Raw genomic sequence first — 15305 nt, forward strand, 5'->3', positions numbered from 1 at the left:
TTGTGGGTTTTATTTTTGGGTATTAAGAGCATCTTCAATGCCCTGGGTGTAGATGCCGGTGGAAGGAAGGAAGGTGCTGAATGCCTCGCGTGGCACTCGGGACTGAGTAGACCCTATTCACCAGGCACGGAGGAAACTCTTCCTGTCTGTCTTGTGGGACACGGTCCCTGGTGAAGGCGATGTGATACTCTTGTCTTGTCACTGCCAAGAACTGCTGGAAGGACCAGGAGCCAGCGCCACTCACTGTGGGACCGGATGTGCTCTTAATCTTGCAGCTGCTAGCACTGATCTCTGCCATACCCTGACACATTCCATTTATAGATGGCAGAACCAGAGAGCCAGCAGCTTGAGGCATGAGAGGCTCCGATAGAGCCTGCAAGGAGCCTGGGTCAGGAAGCTAGAGCCTGGCTTTCCTTACAACATGTTATCACGTCTGGCCTTCCAGGGGCCAACGGCTCACTGACAACCCAAAGCATGTATCCAGAGTGGTGTAGGGGTATCCAGGATGGACATGGTAAAGATACAGGGAGTCTTAGATATTTGCAAAAATAATGGTGGAGAGAGAGAGAGAGAGAGAGAGAGAGAGAGAGAGAGAGAGAGAGAGAGATGCTGTCCAGTACCTGCCCATTGCACCTAGAAACTTACAGACAAGTGCAGTGCAGTCAGGATCCTCCACAAAAGGCCTCTTAGGCCTTCACTTTGCTGCTAAGTGGCTGGGTTATTCCTGTGACTTCCAACCAGGCAGCAGTGCTATGTACCAATTCAGGGTAGGATAGAACTCAGCCCAGAGTGAAGAGCCCTCAAAGGAAGTATTTAAGAAAGAGAAGAACTGAAATTCATTTGTCCAGCATCAAAGACCTGGGCTATAGAACTCTCTTAATTTCCGCAGGGAACAAGGTCAGGGTCAGAGAGGGGACTAAGGAGGCATTTCCTAGGAAGGATAAGGCTCAGGGTCACTTGGCCATGGATCCCACTGAACCTGTAGGAGATCCTTCTGCTTCAGTGACAGACCCACCTGTTGATGAGGTCAGGCATGCTCAGGTGGTACGCCCACATGTGGACCTGTTCCTTGATTAACCAATCACAGCATTCTCTTTTCACAATGTCTGCGTGCCTGCGACTTGGAAATGGGATGAGGTGAGGAGGCAGACTGTGGCCGTGTTCCTGACTGGCTCTACACCGGCACTCCACACTTAGGGTATCAGAGCTACAGAGAGCACAGTTGTCATTCAGGGATGACCTATTTGGGTGACAATCCCTATCTCTAGTCTATCGTCTCTCCTCACGTTTCACCTATGAAGCCACCTCCAGATCCTCTCTCCTCTACCTCACCCAGCATCTTTGCCACTGCGCTGCTTGACTTTCTGAGGACTGTGGCGTTCTGCTGTTCTCTCAGCTGCCCACACAGTCCTGCTCCTGGGACATTTGCAGGATTTCTCCCCACCCCATGACTCCTGCATGCCTACCCCAGACTTGGCTTTACTCCCACATTACCAGGGCTCCACAACACAGCATATTTGTCCAAGCTGATGGCAAGGAGACGTTAGTGCCCCCTCCCCTCCGCTGATAGCCACAGCCAGTCTTCTGTCTTGTTTGCAGAGCTGATCTAGTAGGCAGGGTTCGGCATCTCATATGGCGGATGATTGGATGGGCTAGTGTGATTTCTCCAGGAAGGAGTTGATGATTGACATCCCTAGTCCTTGCTATGTTTGGTAGCGTGACCCACAGACAGATGCCAGCAAGGCAGCCTGCATAGGGACAGCATTTAGGCAAGTCTGAGTGAGTCTGTCAAGTATGCTTTTACCCATCACCTCCTTCCCGGCTTAGTTTCCAGATACCCTCTTCCTCAAAACGTTGTACCACAATTCAAGCGATGTCCATCTAGGCATTGACTTATATACTTAAGCAGTCATCTCTACGTATTCACACACGATGTAGGCAGGGACTATGTCTAACATGTCTCTGCTTTATGCCAGAGCCTAGCACACTACATCGTCCACAGTAAGCAGTTAGCCGAGGGTGAGACAATGGCTGGCATGTGCAAGTGAGGGACTTCGTGAGTGTGAATGAGAGAGAAGAGTGTGAATGGGAAATGCAAGTCCACAAGTGAGCGAGGAGTGAATGAACTTGTCAAGAGAAAGCCAATGATTGGCCTCAGCCACGCTTGCAGCATCCAGATAGTTTGCTTTCAGAGTACTGGATACCCTCTCACAGGACAACAAGCCCACGACACAGGCTCCTTACTGGTCCCAGAATCCCGAGGGAGGACATGTGAGGCTGGTGTCTCAGGGAATGAGACTTTCATGGCAACTTTGGGGATCTTCGGTGAAATGCCACCTTGGGCCGTGAGTTCTTTTTACCCTGCAATTGATGACATCCCAAAAGCAGTCTGGCCAGCTCAGCTGAATGGATGTGGGCAGCCCACAGCACCCGGTGAGGTAATGGGAGCCTCCCCATTCTAGGAACTTCATCTTAGCTGCTATGGCCAGGTACTCCTGGGGCCCGGGTTTTAACCTGTGATTTTTGTAAAATGAGAAATATAAAATGCTTAGAGAGGACTCATAAGGGGAAGCTCACTCTTGAGAGGATAGAAATAAAGTCCAGGATGGTCTCCATCACTGAGGTGGTGAGCAGGCTCCGCAGGATGGTCAAGGGAGAAGGAACCACCATTTTTATTAAGTACTCGGCAGGAATTAGGATTGTGATTTGTCCGTGGATAGTGCCGAGCAGTGGAATCAAGAATCAGACTCCAAGTGTGGAGCGATGGCTCGTGTGTGCTGACAGAGTTCCTTTTGGAGGCAGGGGACAGATCTCCAGACACACGGCCCACACCAGTTCCCCTCTATCCTCACCCACAGTCTTGGGAAGGCATTCACATCTTGAGAATGTTCCAGAGCCCCACATCCTGCTGGGAGAATGCAGTCATTCAGTCCAGAGACATGTCCGGTCTCTAAGAGTCCGACTGGAGCACATGCTCTGCCCCAGTGTGTCAATATTTCTGTTTGTCCTAGAGACCAGACACTCCACCTGACTTCCTGAGGGCTCTTGTAGATGCTGGAATTCATAAGAGAGTCCCTGCAGGACAGGTGAGATGGCTGGAAGGGCCCATGGCGGAACTGGACTGAGGAACTGGACTGACGTCTAAGCTGCCTCCCGGTGCTGTTTGGCCCTCAGTTCAGGAGACAGAGTGCTCCAACTGATATTGCTAGTTTCTACAATTAAATTCAGGGACAGCCCCAACCTCCAGACTAGGAAGCCTGTCGGATCAAATTGAAACCTTTAAAATCATTTCAACTATTCATTTATATACAGGGACTTGGCAAGTTGCTCTAAAATCAAAATTAAAAATACCCTGTGAGTCGGCAGCTGGAGAATAAGAGCATAGGTCTTTCCCTTCTCAATTGAAGCCTTCCCGACACGTTCCCAATAACTCCTGAGTGAATTGTTGGTGAATGAGAGGCAACTGCCAAGATAATTGTCTAGCTGGGTTATGGTTATATGACCCATCCAGGCTCGTGCCTCAGTGCCCAGAGTCTTTGACAAAACCCACATTTCAACTTGTACTTTATTTCTAGAAATATTATCTTCAAAACCTGGACTAGATGAGCCACAGTGTGAATGTGTGCTGAAGACACACACACACACACACACACACATACACACATACACACACACATACACACACATACACACACACATACACACACACACACATACACACACACATACACACACATACACACACACACATACACACACATACACACACACATACACACACACATACACACACATACACACATACACACACATACACACACACACATACACACACACACATACACACACGGTCTGATAAAAGCATAGATTCCTATTTCAAAGGCACTAAGGTATTTTTATATATGTTTACTCTTACACCATGGGCCTCCTGCTGTTTTATTAACTCAAGAAAGAGCTCTGAGAGAACTGCTTCTTAAAAGATCTGAGAATGCTGGGCTTTTTTAAAATCCATCAGACAGTAGATTAGGTAGAGAATCATCATGGGGCTCCAACTACAGGGCAGTGGGGTGAGATCGCTGGAGGAAATGTCTGTACAAAAAAAGCCCGAAGGCTCGCAGATCCCCAAGATGAACTGCGGCCAGATGGTGCTGAGTCAGATGTCGGTGGCGGCCTGCATACCCAAGGCTGCTTGTGGATGGATCCTGGGCTCTGCAAGTCATGTAAAACAGGAGAAGGTCCATAGCAACACGGTTGGCATCTCCACAGGAACACAACGGGCTCCTGTGCGTCTCCCCGAGTCCTTCCACTTCGTTTTTGAGGCTTAACCCAGAATGAAAACTCTGCATTAGGACTGGTGAGATGGGCTCATCAGGGAAAGGACTTGCTACCGAACCTGATGACCTGAGTTCGATCCCTGGAACCCACATGATTCCAAAGAGAGAGAGAGCCAGATCCCAGAGCTGTTCACCGACCTCTCCATAGGCACCACCAGCAAAATACACATGTGCTCAAAAATATAAAAGTAAAGAAGGCAGTTTTAATTCTGTGGTTAAAAGCTTTATGACGTTAGAGGGGTACTGTCATCTTCTGGGCCCCGCTTGCAGAAAGCTTGGCTGAGTGAATGTCAGAAGCAAACAATATCTACGTACACTGCCTTAGTCGTAACTGCCAACAGCCTGGGCTCTGTGAGCTGGACGGCAGCAGACTGTGGCCAAGATGGGACAGACTGAGTCTCTGCGCTTACATGCTCTCTCGCTCTAGCACGGGGAAGGGCTGTCCTAACCTGTCTGTGGGGTATCATGGGGACCACAGCTGGTGCTTGACTTAGGTAAGAAGAGGAGAAAGATCTTCATAAGGATACTTAATTTTCAGTGTCCTGTGGGCATAGTCTGAGAGAGAAAGTCCAGCCCTCCCAGCCCAACCCCAGCCGCACTCCAGCCCCACTCCTGGCCACTTGATCCAGGCTCTCCATTCTTTCATCAGAAATGTTGGGATAGGGACAAGGAAGCCAGAAAATCCCCTGCCCCAGGGCCCTAGAGACTCAAGAAGCTACCCCAGCTTACCAACCCACCATTTAGGAAAGGCTCATTCCTCAGTTTACCCTTCTCACCACAAAGAGCATGGGTGTTAGGGGAAGAAAAATGGGGGTGGACTTTCCTGATGATGCGTCTACCCGAGTTGCAGTGCTATTGGGGGTATCATGCTGACAGGTGTATTTCCGAGGCCTGTCTCCTCACAAGCATCTCCTTTTGCCATTCCATGGTAGGAACCAGAGTGGTCACACCAACCCCTCCCACCATGGCTCACTTGCCTTCAAATCTCCAGGTCACTGAGAATCTCCCTCCTAGACTCTGCAATTGCATTCCCCTGAGCATCCCTGGGTTTGAGGAATGTTTCCTCTGGTCCTTGCGTTTAGGCTTCTGGTTCAGCATCTGGAGTCAGTGATCCTCCCAAGGCTGTGGCCGGCAGAATGTGTTGTGCCAGCATCAAACTTTTGTCTCACTCAGGGTCACAAGCATGCCACAGTGGTGTCCAGTATGGACAACAGTGAGACAGCACATGCCTGGGACAGCACAGTGGTGGGGACTCTGTATCTACATCTGTGCTAAGAGGGGCCCGTGGACCATTTTGCATGAAGGCTTGATGTTAGAGTAAGGACATACACAGAGGGATATGATGACACTCTTAAACTTGTCTTGTGTCTTGTTTCTACAGGGTGTGAAGAAGTTGGATGTGCCCTGCGGAGGGAGAGACTGCAGTGGGGGTTGCCAGTGCTACCCGGAGAAAGGAGCAAGGGTAAGTCAAGCTGTGTAAAATAATGTTTCTTGAAGCTGTTTGAAAGTGCCTTAAACTGACCGGGCGGACCACTCTTTATGATGATACAATATAGCTAATTCCCTTTCACCTTGCAATAAGTCACAAAATGGGCTCCAGTCGAACCACTGCCCTATTTCTCATGGTGATGGATACACACAAACTCAAATGTAGCCACAGGGACTTGGCTCCAGAGACCCCTAGGTACCAAAGCCTGAGAATACTCAAGTTCCTTATATAGTCCAGCCCCAAGGTGTGCTTGTCCTCTGATGTGTTCATTCTCAGGGTTACTTGCAACAATGTGTCTAAATGTGAGACATTTGCAGGGTATATTGTAATGTTTAGGGAAGGATGGTAAGAGAACACTGCTGTGCTGTGAGGACAGAAGGTTGTTTTTGAAGATTAATTGTGTATGTGTTAATACAGAGATGTTCTAGACTCGTGATTTACGTGGGCAAATATTTTATAAAGAAACTTACATTATATAAAGCAGAACATGGCTGCCCCAGTGATGCAGCATGGGTGTGTGCAAACTTGAGAGCTTTGGGAATTGTTCCGTGAACAAGAATCCCAAAGTTGAAGTCACTTGTACCTTGAGTGTGCTTGATGAGGGTCACTTCCTAGACAAGTAAGAGAAGGTCACCTGAGCTATCACCATGGCACCCGAGTGGTCGCCATGGCTTCCAGTAGGCAGTGAGTTTACCATTTCCTTCAGTCTTCGGGTGATTGCTTTTGCTCTATTGCCCTTAAAACTGGTGTTTCCGTTTCAGGGTTACTTTTTTACATTTTCGTTTGCTTTTATAGTATGTGTTTGAATATTTACATGCATGTATGCATGTGTGCTATCTGTGTGCCATGCTCACAGGTGGCCAGAAGAGGGCATCACATCCCCCAGAACTGGGGTTAAATGTGGCTGTGAGCCACCACATGAGTGCTGGAACTGAACTGTGTCCTCTGTAAAAACAGCACATTCTCTTTATGGCTGAGCCATCTTGCCAGAAAGATGAACTTTCTGGTACACACAATACACTAATGCTTCTTTTTTAAAAGGTATGTGTGAATCCTATTCATCATTAAGCAATGTGTATTTTTTGACAATATTATATTTGTCTACAATGTTCTGTGACCACACTCACCCCTCCCCTCCCTCACCCCCACTCCCACATTTTCCCTCCTCCTTTTTCTCAACCAGTTCCCCTCCCACCCTCCTCTCTCTCCCTCTCTCTCTCTCTCTTTCTTCCTGTCTGCCTTTTGCAGATACTATATAGGCTTATTATTGTATGAACCATAAATGTTTAAATTAGTAGTCTCAGCATTGGGCATTTTATTATATTATAGACTGAAAACAAAAGTTTACTCTTGCTCTGTTTTCAGACATGTTTAACACGTGATGGATTTTTTAAATAAATTTAGACTCTCCAACAGTTAATGTAACCCAGACTATTAACTATTTCTTCAAGTCGTATAAGATGCAATTAAACCATTTTTCATTTTATAAAGGAGGTAGTCTTTTCCCCGGGGTAGATGGAGCTCAGTATGTGATCATAAGCTTAGCATCCTCAAGGTCAGGACCTAGGCTTGGCCCCTAGGCCAGTTTGCATGTGTGGGGTTGTGGAGAGTAGTGTTCCACACAGGGCCACCCTTGCCTGCTACATCTCTCTTTCTGGGACCACACCCTGCCTGCCTCACCTTTGCCTCACCAAAGCAGCTGTTCAGCAACCGTGTGTGCGTGATGCTTGTCTCGCAGCTGTGAATCACCATGGCTCTTGAGGCTCCAGTGAGCTTCACCCAGGTCTGTCTGTCCCCATCAGCATTTAGAGCAGCTGTTCCCACTCCTCCTCTGCAGCACAGCCCTTGTGGTTGAGGTCCACACACATTCCATATTGCATCTCCACACCCCCCTCCTCAAAGTCCTGCAGGAGCTCTTGATGACCAGGGCCTTCTGTTCAGATGTGAAGGTCTTTGATGACTTGGCTGACTGAAGACTGTGTTAACGTCAGAGATCACAGGTGTGCATGAGGAGCCCCAGTTCTGAGAGCAGAGATCCTAAGTTTAAGGTTTCTCAACTGGCACTGAGGCCCTTTGGGGACTATTAGCTGGAGATCATTTGTCAACACTTTAAAAGGACAGACATATATAGTATAAATAATGTTTTACTTATTTATTTTTGCACAGCTTTTTTTATTATTATTATTTAATTTGTTTATTTTGAGATAGAGTCTCACTGTGTCTTCCTGGCTGGCCGGAAATTCTCTATGTAGATCAGGATGGTCTTGAACTCATAAAGGTTTTCCTGCCACTACCTCTTGAGTACTAGGGTTAAAGGTGTGTACACCATCACTCGCAGCCTCATTTCTTGATATTTAAAATCTCCTTGGTCCCTTGCTATAGATTTTACCAAGGGTGAGATGGTTTGTGAGTGATGGGGGTGTCCGACCTCACACACTGCTCCCCGGGCCAGGAACAGGCTCTCTAAGCTCTGACTGACACAGCCTCCTTATATGGACACAAAGCAGATCAATTGGTGCTGTGCAGATATCTCCAGAACCAGGCAAAGGAGATGGTTAGACCCCGGAGGATGCTGCATTCTGCCTCCTGAGATAAGCTGGACAAGAGCCCAAGGAACAGTTCCTGCTTGGCATGCCGAACGGGCTATGATTACCCAGAGCAGAGCCTACAGATGAGAGGTTTGCGGGATGTCTCTCTGAGGGTGTTCTTCCCCCTAAAGGCCACTCATGCTGTCTGAACAGACTCGTCTGCAGGGCAGTGTGCGCTCACATGCCATACAGTATCTTCTTAGAGGTTCCAGGAAGGAGCTGTCAAGGGCCTCATCATTTCCCAGTGTCCCTCCCGAAGTAAACACCTGGCTCTGGTTTAGCCGTGGCCACATAAAATAGGAAGCTAACTCTTCTCTTCACCTGACCAGTCTGGTCATCAGAGCTTAGCCTAGTGTGGCTTACTTCTCATCATTAGGCAGAATGTCAAGACAGAGGCAGTGACACCCAACGTGGGACTTCACCTTAGTGGCGTCCTCTCAATATGCCCATGCTCACTGGGCCAGCCACACAGCAGGGCACACTCCCATGATTCAATCTCATCCTTGCACCTGTGAGAGGACAGAAAGATACCATGAGGATGCAGGCTCAGTCATCACACGACATGCTAATCCAAGTAGAGCACACTATATGCTGCAGGGTACGACAGAGCTGGCAGGGAGACTCATGTTGACACTGGTGTTTTTCTGAAGGTGTCACTGGACATTTTATCAAAGGTATTTTCTTCCCCTGGCCAACTATGTGTGTTAATCTCAAACAAGGATGAAGATATCGAATCCGTTTCCAGGTACATGCACGCAGAAAGGATTTGTAGCATATTCACCCACACGTGTTTCTGCAGAAAGCAGGGCTACTTCTGAACTGCTCTTAGTTCTATAATGTTTTTCTTAAATAATGCTATTATAAAAATAGTGGCAGGGCGGAGCCTGACTCCAGGGAGCCTGTGCATGGTGAGTTCTTTCCCACAGCTTCCCCTGGGGTCACTTACCATATATTTTCCCCCACGGTGCTGCTGTAGCTGCCACGCAGCCTCCCTGCAGGCTGTGTGCTCTGCTAACTCAGCCTTATATGGACAAGGTACCCTTGTTACTGTGTTCTCTCCATGGTGACAGCCAACAGCAGAAACTCTGTCACTGGATAACTTTTGGACTCCGAGGAGAAATCACAAATGCACTGTGGTCCAGTTCCAAGAGAATGCTCAAGTTACAGAGTGAGTGGGTCTGTGTAAAATCCATAGAGCACAATTCTCCACCCCGTGTGCTGAGCTGCAGGGATTGGGGGTGGGGGTGGGGGGTCACTGCATCCCACCAGTCTCTAGAAAATTCCTGTGAGGCACAGGACTGGAGCAGGAAGAGGCGGGACTGTAGCAGGGCTCTCTGTCCCCCTCACTCCCTGCTCAGACCAGGAGCATCGAAGCAGGAGGCTAACCTTCCTCTTCTGGTGAATTACGACACACATAGTTCTAACAGATGGTTGAAGACCTCCTAACCTGCCCTTTCTTATATACACTGTGAAGCCAGCAGGCAGCCCAGTGGAAAACATGCAGTGAATTCCACCACAGAAATGTCCAAAGCCAGGGCAACATGATCTAACAGGTTAATAAACAGAAAACAGAGAGGGACAGCTGAGCTCCATAACTCTCCAAGGTTGGTCAAGAGCATGGTTCCCAATCCCCCTAGTGCTGTGAGCATTTAATACCTTTCCTCAGGTAGTGGGGACCCCTGTCTTAGTCAGGGTTTCTATTCCTGAACAAAACACCATGACCAAGAAGCAAGTTGGGGAGGAAAAGGTTTATTCAGCTTACACTTCCACATTGCTGTTCATCACCAAGGGAAGTCAGGACTGGAACTCAAGCAGGTCAGGAAGTAGGAGCTGATGCAGAGGCCATGGAGGGATGTTACTTACTGGCTTGCTTCCCCTGGCTTGCTCAGCTTGTTTTCTTATAGAGCCCAGGGATGGCACCACCCACAATGAGCCCTCCCACCCTTGATCACTAATTGAGAAAATGCCCCACAGCTGGATCTCATCGAGGCATTTCCTCAAGGGAGGCTCCTTTCTCTGTGATAACTACAGCTTGTGTCAAGTTGACACACAAAACCAGCCAGTACAGCCCCAACCATAAAATCATTTTCATCGCTTCTTATTAACTATTTGCTACTGTTATGAATCATAAGTATGTTTGGAGATAGCGGTTTGCCAAGGAGGTCACGACCCATGGGTTAATAACCAGTGAGTTTGATTTTAGTTTTTTGGGTTTTTTTTTGGGGGGGGGTTGTTAGTTTTTTGTTTTTGGTTTTTGGTTTTTTCAGTTAGTTAGCCATGATCCTCTATCATGTAATGTTTGACCATGAATTCTGGTTAAGTCCATTGCCTCCATTATTTTTTTTTTTAATTTTTAAAATGTCATCATTGCGTGTGCATGATGTGGGTGCCTCAAGTCAACGAGGAAGGCTTAGCTGCTGCATTTTATATTCTAAGACTCACCCACCCCACCCTGGGTCTCTGATCTGGGAGACAAAGAGTTCTCATCCTCCCAGGATTCCTTAAATCTAACAATGTAAACCAAAGTGAAAGAAACCAGGAAAAATAGTAGGTACGGTGGCTGACCTTGGTAGTGCCTATTGAATCCCACAGAGTAAAGTAGATCACCATTGTGAGTTCGAAGCCAGCCTAGCCTGTGTACTGAGTTCCAGGCCAGCCAGGGCTGCACAGTGGGAGTCTCTTTAAAAAGAAGAAGCATAGTAGGGAGGAATGACTTGTCACTGAGTCTTTGCCATTGACCGTGAGGAACAGAGACTCTGAGATGGAAAAAACAAACCTAGATCAGGAACAGAAAGAACAGAGGCCACAGCAGCTAAGAGCAGCCAGCCATTGACAGGGTCTTCTCTCTAAGAAAGTGCGCTGTGGCTATGCCCTCTTCACTGATAGGTTGGTGTGGGTGGCACAGCCACGCCATACACCCAATAGAAGTCACCTGCAATGTTTCAGACAGTCACCACAGGAAAGGGCAAAAAAATCATTCATAGATAGCAAACACACAAGCTAGCTTCCAGGTCCCTATGAAGTACGAGGGCTACAGCTTGGCAACCTGAGGGTTTCATGGGGACAGATATGGATCAGGGCCATGTGCCCTCAAAGCGCATATGGTGCTGGACTTTGAAACATCCCCAGCTTCCTCTGCATATGGGGATCTACACTCCAGCACCACAGGACCCCACTCCAGCAGCTACAAGCAAGGCCTTCATCTGTGAGCAGCAGAAGGTGTCCCCAAAGACAAAGGGTGCTTCGTGCGTTTCAAGGACAAAGTGGGGTTGCCCACAGGGGACCTGAGAGTGTGAGGGTTGGGAAAATTAAGTTGGAAAGAGAAGAGGAAAGGCTTCATGAGCCCGGAGGACGTCTGCAGGGGACGTCTAGGAAGCTTCCTTGAGGGCATTGCTTAACTGAACCAGGGTCACAGTCCGTGAAGGGAAGCTGACTGGGGCTAGCACTTTAGGCTCCGTTCAAATATGGGTCTCATTTGAATCTAAGAAAATGCTGTGAAGGACCTAAAACCTGGCTCCCACACAGGAATGGGCTACAGGCAGCAGTAAGTGACCACCATGGGAGTGGGTTACAGGCAGCGCGTTTGTCAGGCAGCACCAAGGAACCCAAACCACCCAAGCGTACCAAGCAGTCTGAGGCTCTGTGTTCATATTCCTGAAATGTGTGCACTTAAAAAGAGTTTCCTTCTAACGTGTTTGATCAGCAGTGACTGAGTACTGAAACATGATATTGAGCAGGCGAGACAGACGTTAGATCTTACCTTAATTGATAAACTCAAGTGAAGGAGTTGGGCCAGCCCAGGGCACAGTGTCCCAGGGGTCAGTTGTGTCCTTAAGGTCAGGTCTGGTGAGGAGAGGCTGGAGGGAGGAACAAAGGGAGAAGGAAAGAGAATGAACTCTTAGTCAATGTGTAAGAATATCCTAGATAGTGTATCCCAGGGAAACATGGAACAATAGAAAACCAGGGTTCCCTGGACATTCGACCAGGATTTGTGACCTATTCAGCTCAGATCTTTACCAATAAGATCTGATCTCAAAAGTAAATAAGCCGAGGCCCAGCTGTGTTAGGCCACTGACTGATGAGCTCTCAGTCTTCCCACAGAAGGAGTTCCTGGGAGGTTGGAGGGGGCGAGGGGGGTCACCTAGCTCTCTGCCTCTCTCCAAGGCCTCTAAGAGGCTCCATGTGTCTCTCTGGTGAGATCTCTGCCTGTCTGTCTGGTAGTTTATATCCTGGGGACTTTGGGGATCCAACTGCCTCCCACACACAGGAACTCTTCATTTGAGCAAGAGGGACTGTGAGCAGCTGTGGAAATGAGTTAATCTTTCTGCAAGGGAATCCCCTCCACTCTATCCTAGTGTGGCAATAGTTAATATGTCAGAAAACGATGGGAATATTATTCAGGGTTTGATACCCAAAAACAGGCCAGTATGGCCATCTGTATAAAAGGAAAAAAATATAGCCTGTCATGATGGCATATACCTGTGACCCCAGAGGCAGGAAGAGCGGGTCCTCAAAGGCAGCCTGGGCTACAGAAAGAAAAAAAAATTGCTAAAAGACAAGTTTTGACACAGGTTCACTGAACAGAGGCACAGAGCATCGCTGTAGCTAGAACACCATGGTTGGCGGATGGTGTGCTTAGAACTGGGTGGGGCTGAGGAGCAACACATGCCTGGTACACTCAAGCTCCATGGTTCGGTCACCAGCACCCTCCCTGCACACACACACACACACACACACACACACACACACACACACACTGCACACACACACTGTGCACATGCACACACACTGCACACACACACACACTGCGCACATACACACACTGTGCTCACACTGCACACACACACTCGAGAGGGAAAATGCATTTCCATCATCTGAAACCATCATCCCCTTTACCTGAACTTACCTAAGCCTTACTCTAGGTTTGTTCTTATCAGCAAAAGGCATTATTAAATCATGAGAAATGGGGAAATCTTTGGTGCAGGTTTGGCCTTAACAGGAGTCATTCACTTCCTGGCTGTCTACTGTAACAGCTAAGCCAGGGCACAATAAAATCCAACTAAGTGGCCACACAGGACAGAGACACAGCCATGCGCAGTGGCACTCTGATACAGTGGGGGCTGTCCCCAGGAACTGCAGTGCTTAGATATGTTTTTTATCCTCGTCCCTTCAGATGAGCTCTGTACACTCATACGCCCTGACAGTACACTGGCAGCCTCTGACAGATTCCCTCATAGTTAAACATCTTGACTCCTGAAATTACTAAAGGAGGCAGCTGCTTCAGAACCGCCTCTTAGAATCCTTCCTGGATCCCCTCCCTGGAGATCAGAAAGAGCCACTGTCTCCCGAGCCACAGATGCCCTCTGGACCGTTGAACTGACATCAGAACAAGCCAACCCTAGAGAAGGAATCTTCTAGCTCAGAGGAGGCAACGAAGGGAAAAAATTAACCCTTTCAGTGCCTGGTTCCTGGTGGCAGATGTTTTCTGAAAAACAGGATAGAAAGTTGCAGCCATGGTTTGGAAGTTCGGCAGCACAGACAGCCAGAGAAGGCCCATCTGAGAGTTCTTATCACTCCTCCATAGGAAGTCAACATCCATATGGTCCACTGACTAAGAAAGGCAGCTGGGGGCCAGCCGGTCTTCACCGGTTCCCACAGGCCACTGATTACCGAAGCTAAAGGAAACTTCTTGTAAACCAGACAGGGGCTCTGGCCGCGGACGGCTTCCCTTTCCCACCTCTGCATGGAATGTTTTGACAAGTTGGGCATTAAAGCATTTTTTCTCCCATGGGCATTCAAGCATTTTCCCCTCTCTGTGAGAGAAGGCGCGCTGCTGTCGGGGCCTTTGTTTCTCTTCTACACTAGTTCACGCTTAACAATTACGGGATCTCTAAAAGGGCCAAAGTTGTGAGAAAGTGTTGTGTGGGGTTACAAGAAACTTGTGTGGCTTTATCTCCCTCAGGGGGCAACTGGGACCACTGGGTCTCTGTATGGAAGGGGTGACGCAGTTTGTCTGACAGTCCAGCTGGTCACAAAGGCCCTTCAGAGTTAGTCTGTGCAAGGTTCTATACAAGCATCCTTGCAGGCTGGCTCTGACCGGTGACTGCAGGAGTGAAGAGAATGTAACAGAGTCTGTACAGTTACCAAGCTACTCTCCTCATTTTATTTTAGACATAATTAAAACAATAACCAGAGGAGAATATGGCAGAAATGACCCACCACACAACTCTATGCCTTCTTCTCCCAGGGACCCTTTAACTGGCTCTTTCTGTGCATGTATGCAATGGATTCTGGGGTTAAAGGTCCCTGCTCCAGTTTCTCCATCTCTGCTGCAACAAGAACTGCTCTCTTCAATATTCAAAGGAAAGAAGCCACATCCATCTTGTGTTTCTGTCATTGGCATCAGGGCAAATACTAAATTAATTTATCATTGACAGCCCTGGGAATCTCAGAACTGTCCTTAGAAGCTGGCCAGCCTGTGGCCCTGAGCAGTTTACCCTTCTGGCATCCCCGAGCTCTTTGTGGTGGTGAGGACAAGTGACCATTCAAGTGGCCAGATGTCTGACTCATATGGGAAGCACAAAGCGGCCTTCCAAATGCCACATGTCCCCACTGATTAGAGAGATCAAAATATCCCGAGTCCAGCCCAGACAGACACTGATGTTCTAGAAGAAGAGATGCAGGAACAGCGTCTCGAAATGCTGCGCCAGACGAGCATTAATTGGCCAGTCTCCCCTTAACACATAGACGGCAGAAAAAGACGCATTCACTAGAGGACAAACATTTACATTTCCCAAGTACTTTCTGGAAGGTTTGGGACCACAATAGAAAAAGAAAGAGAGAAGCAAGGGAGTGGAAACAATTAGCGTAGAGTGGGTGAGGTATGCGGCTCTC

At 48.2% G+C, this 15305-nt stretch overlaps 1 protein-coding gene across 1 annotated transcript in view; it reads left to right on the top strand.

Annotated features, from left to right (window-relative positions):
* The window catches only part of Col4a2 (collagen, type IV, alpha 2), a 136483-nt gene that overhangs the window by 35757 nt on the left and 85421 nt on the right, over positions 1-15305 (top strand). Inside the window, exon 4 of the mRNA NM_009932.4 lies at positions 5716-5796. Within this exon, the coding sequence (NP_034062.3) occupies positions 5716-5796 (81 nt within the window). The remainder of the gene's footprint in view (positions 1-5715; positions 5797-15305) is intronic.

Source organism: Mus musculus, chromosome 8 (genome assembly GCF_000001635.26).
Source record: "Mus musculus strain C57BL/6J chromosome 8, GRCm38.p6 C57BL/6J".
NCBI classification, from domain to species: Eukaryota; Metazoa; Chordata; class Mammalia; order Rodentia; family Muridae; genus Mus; species Mus musculus.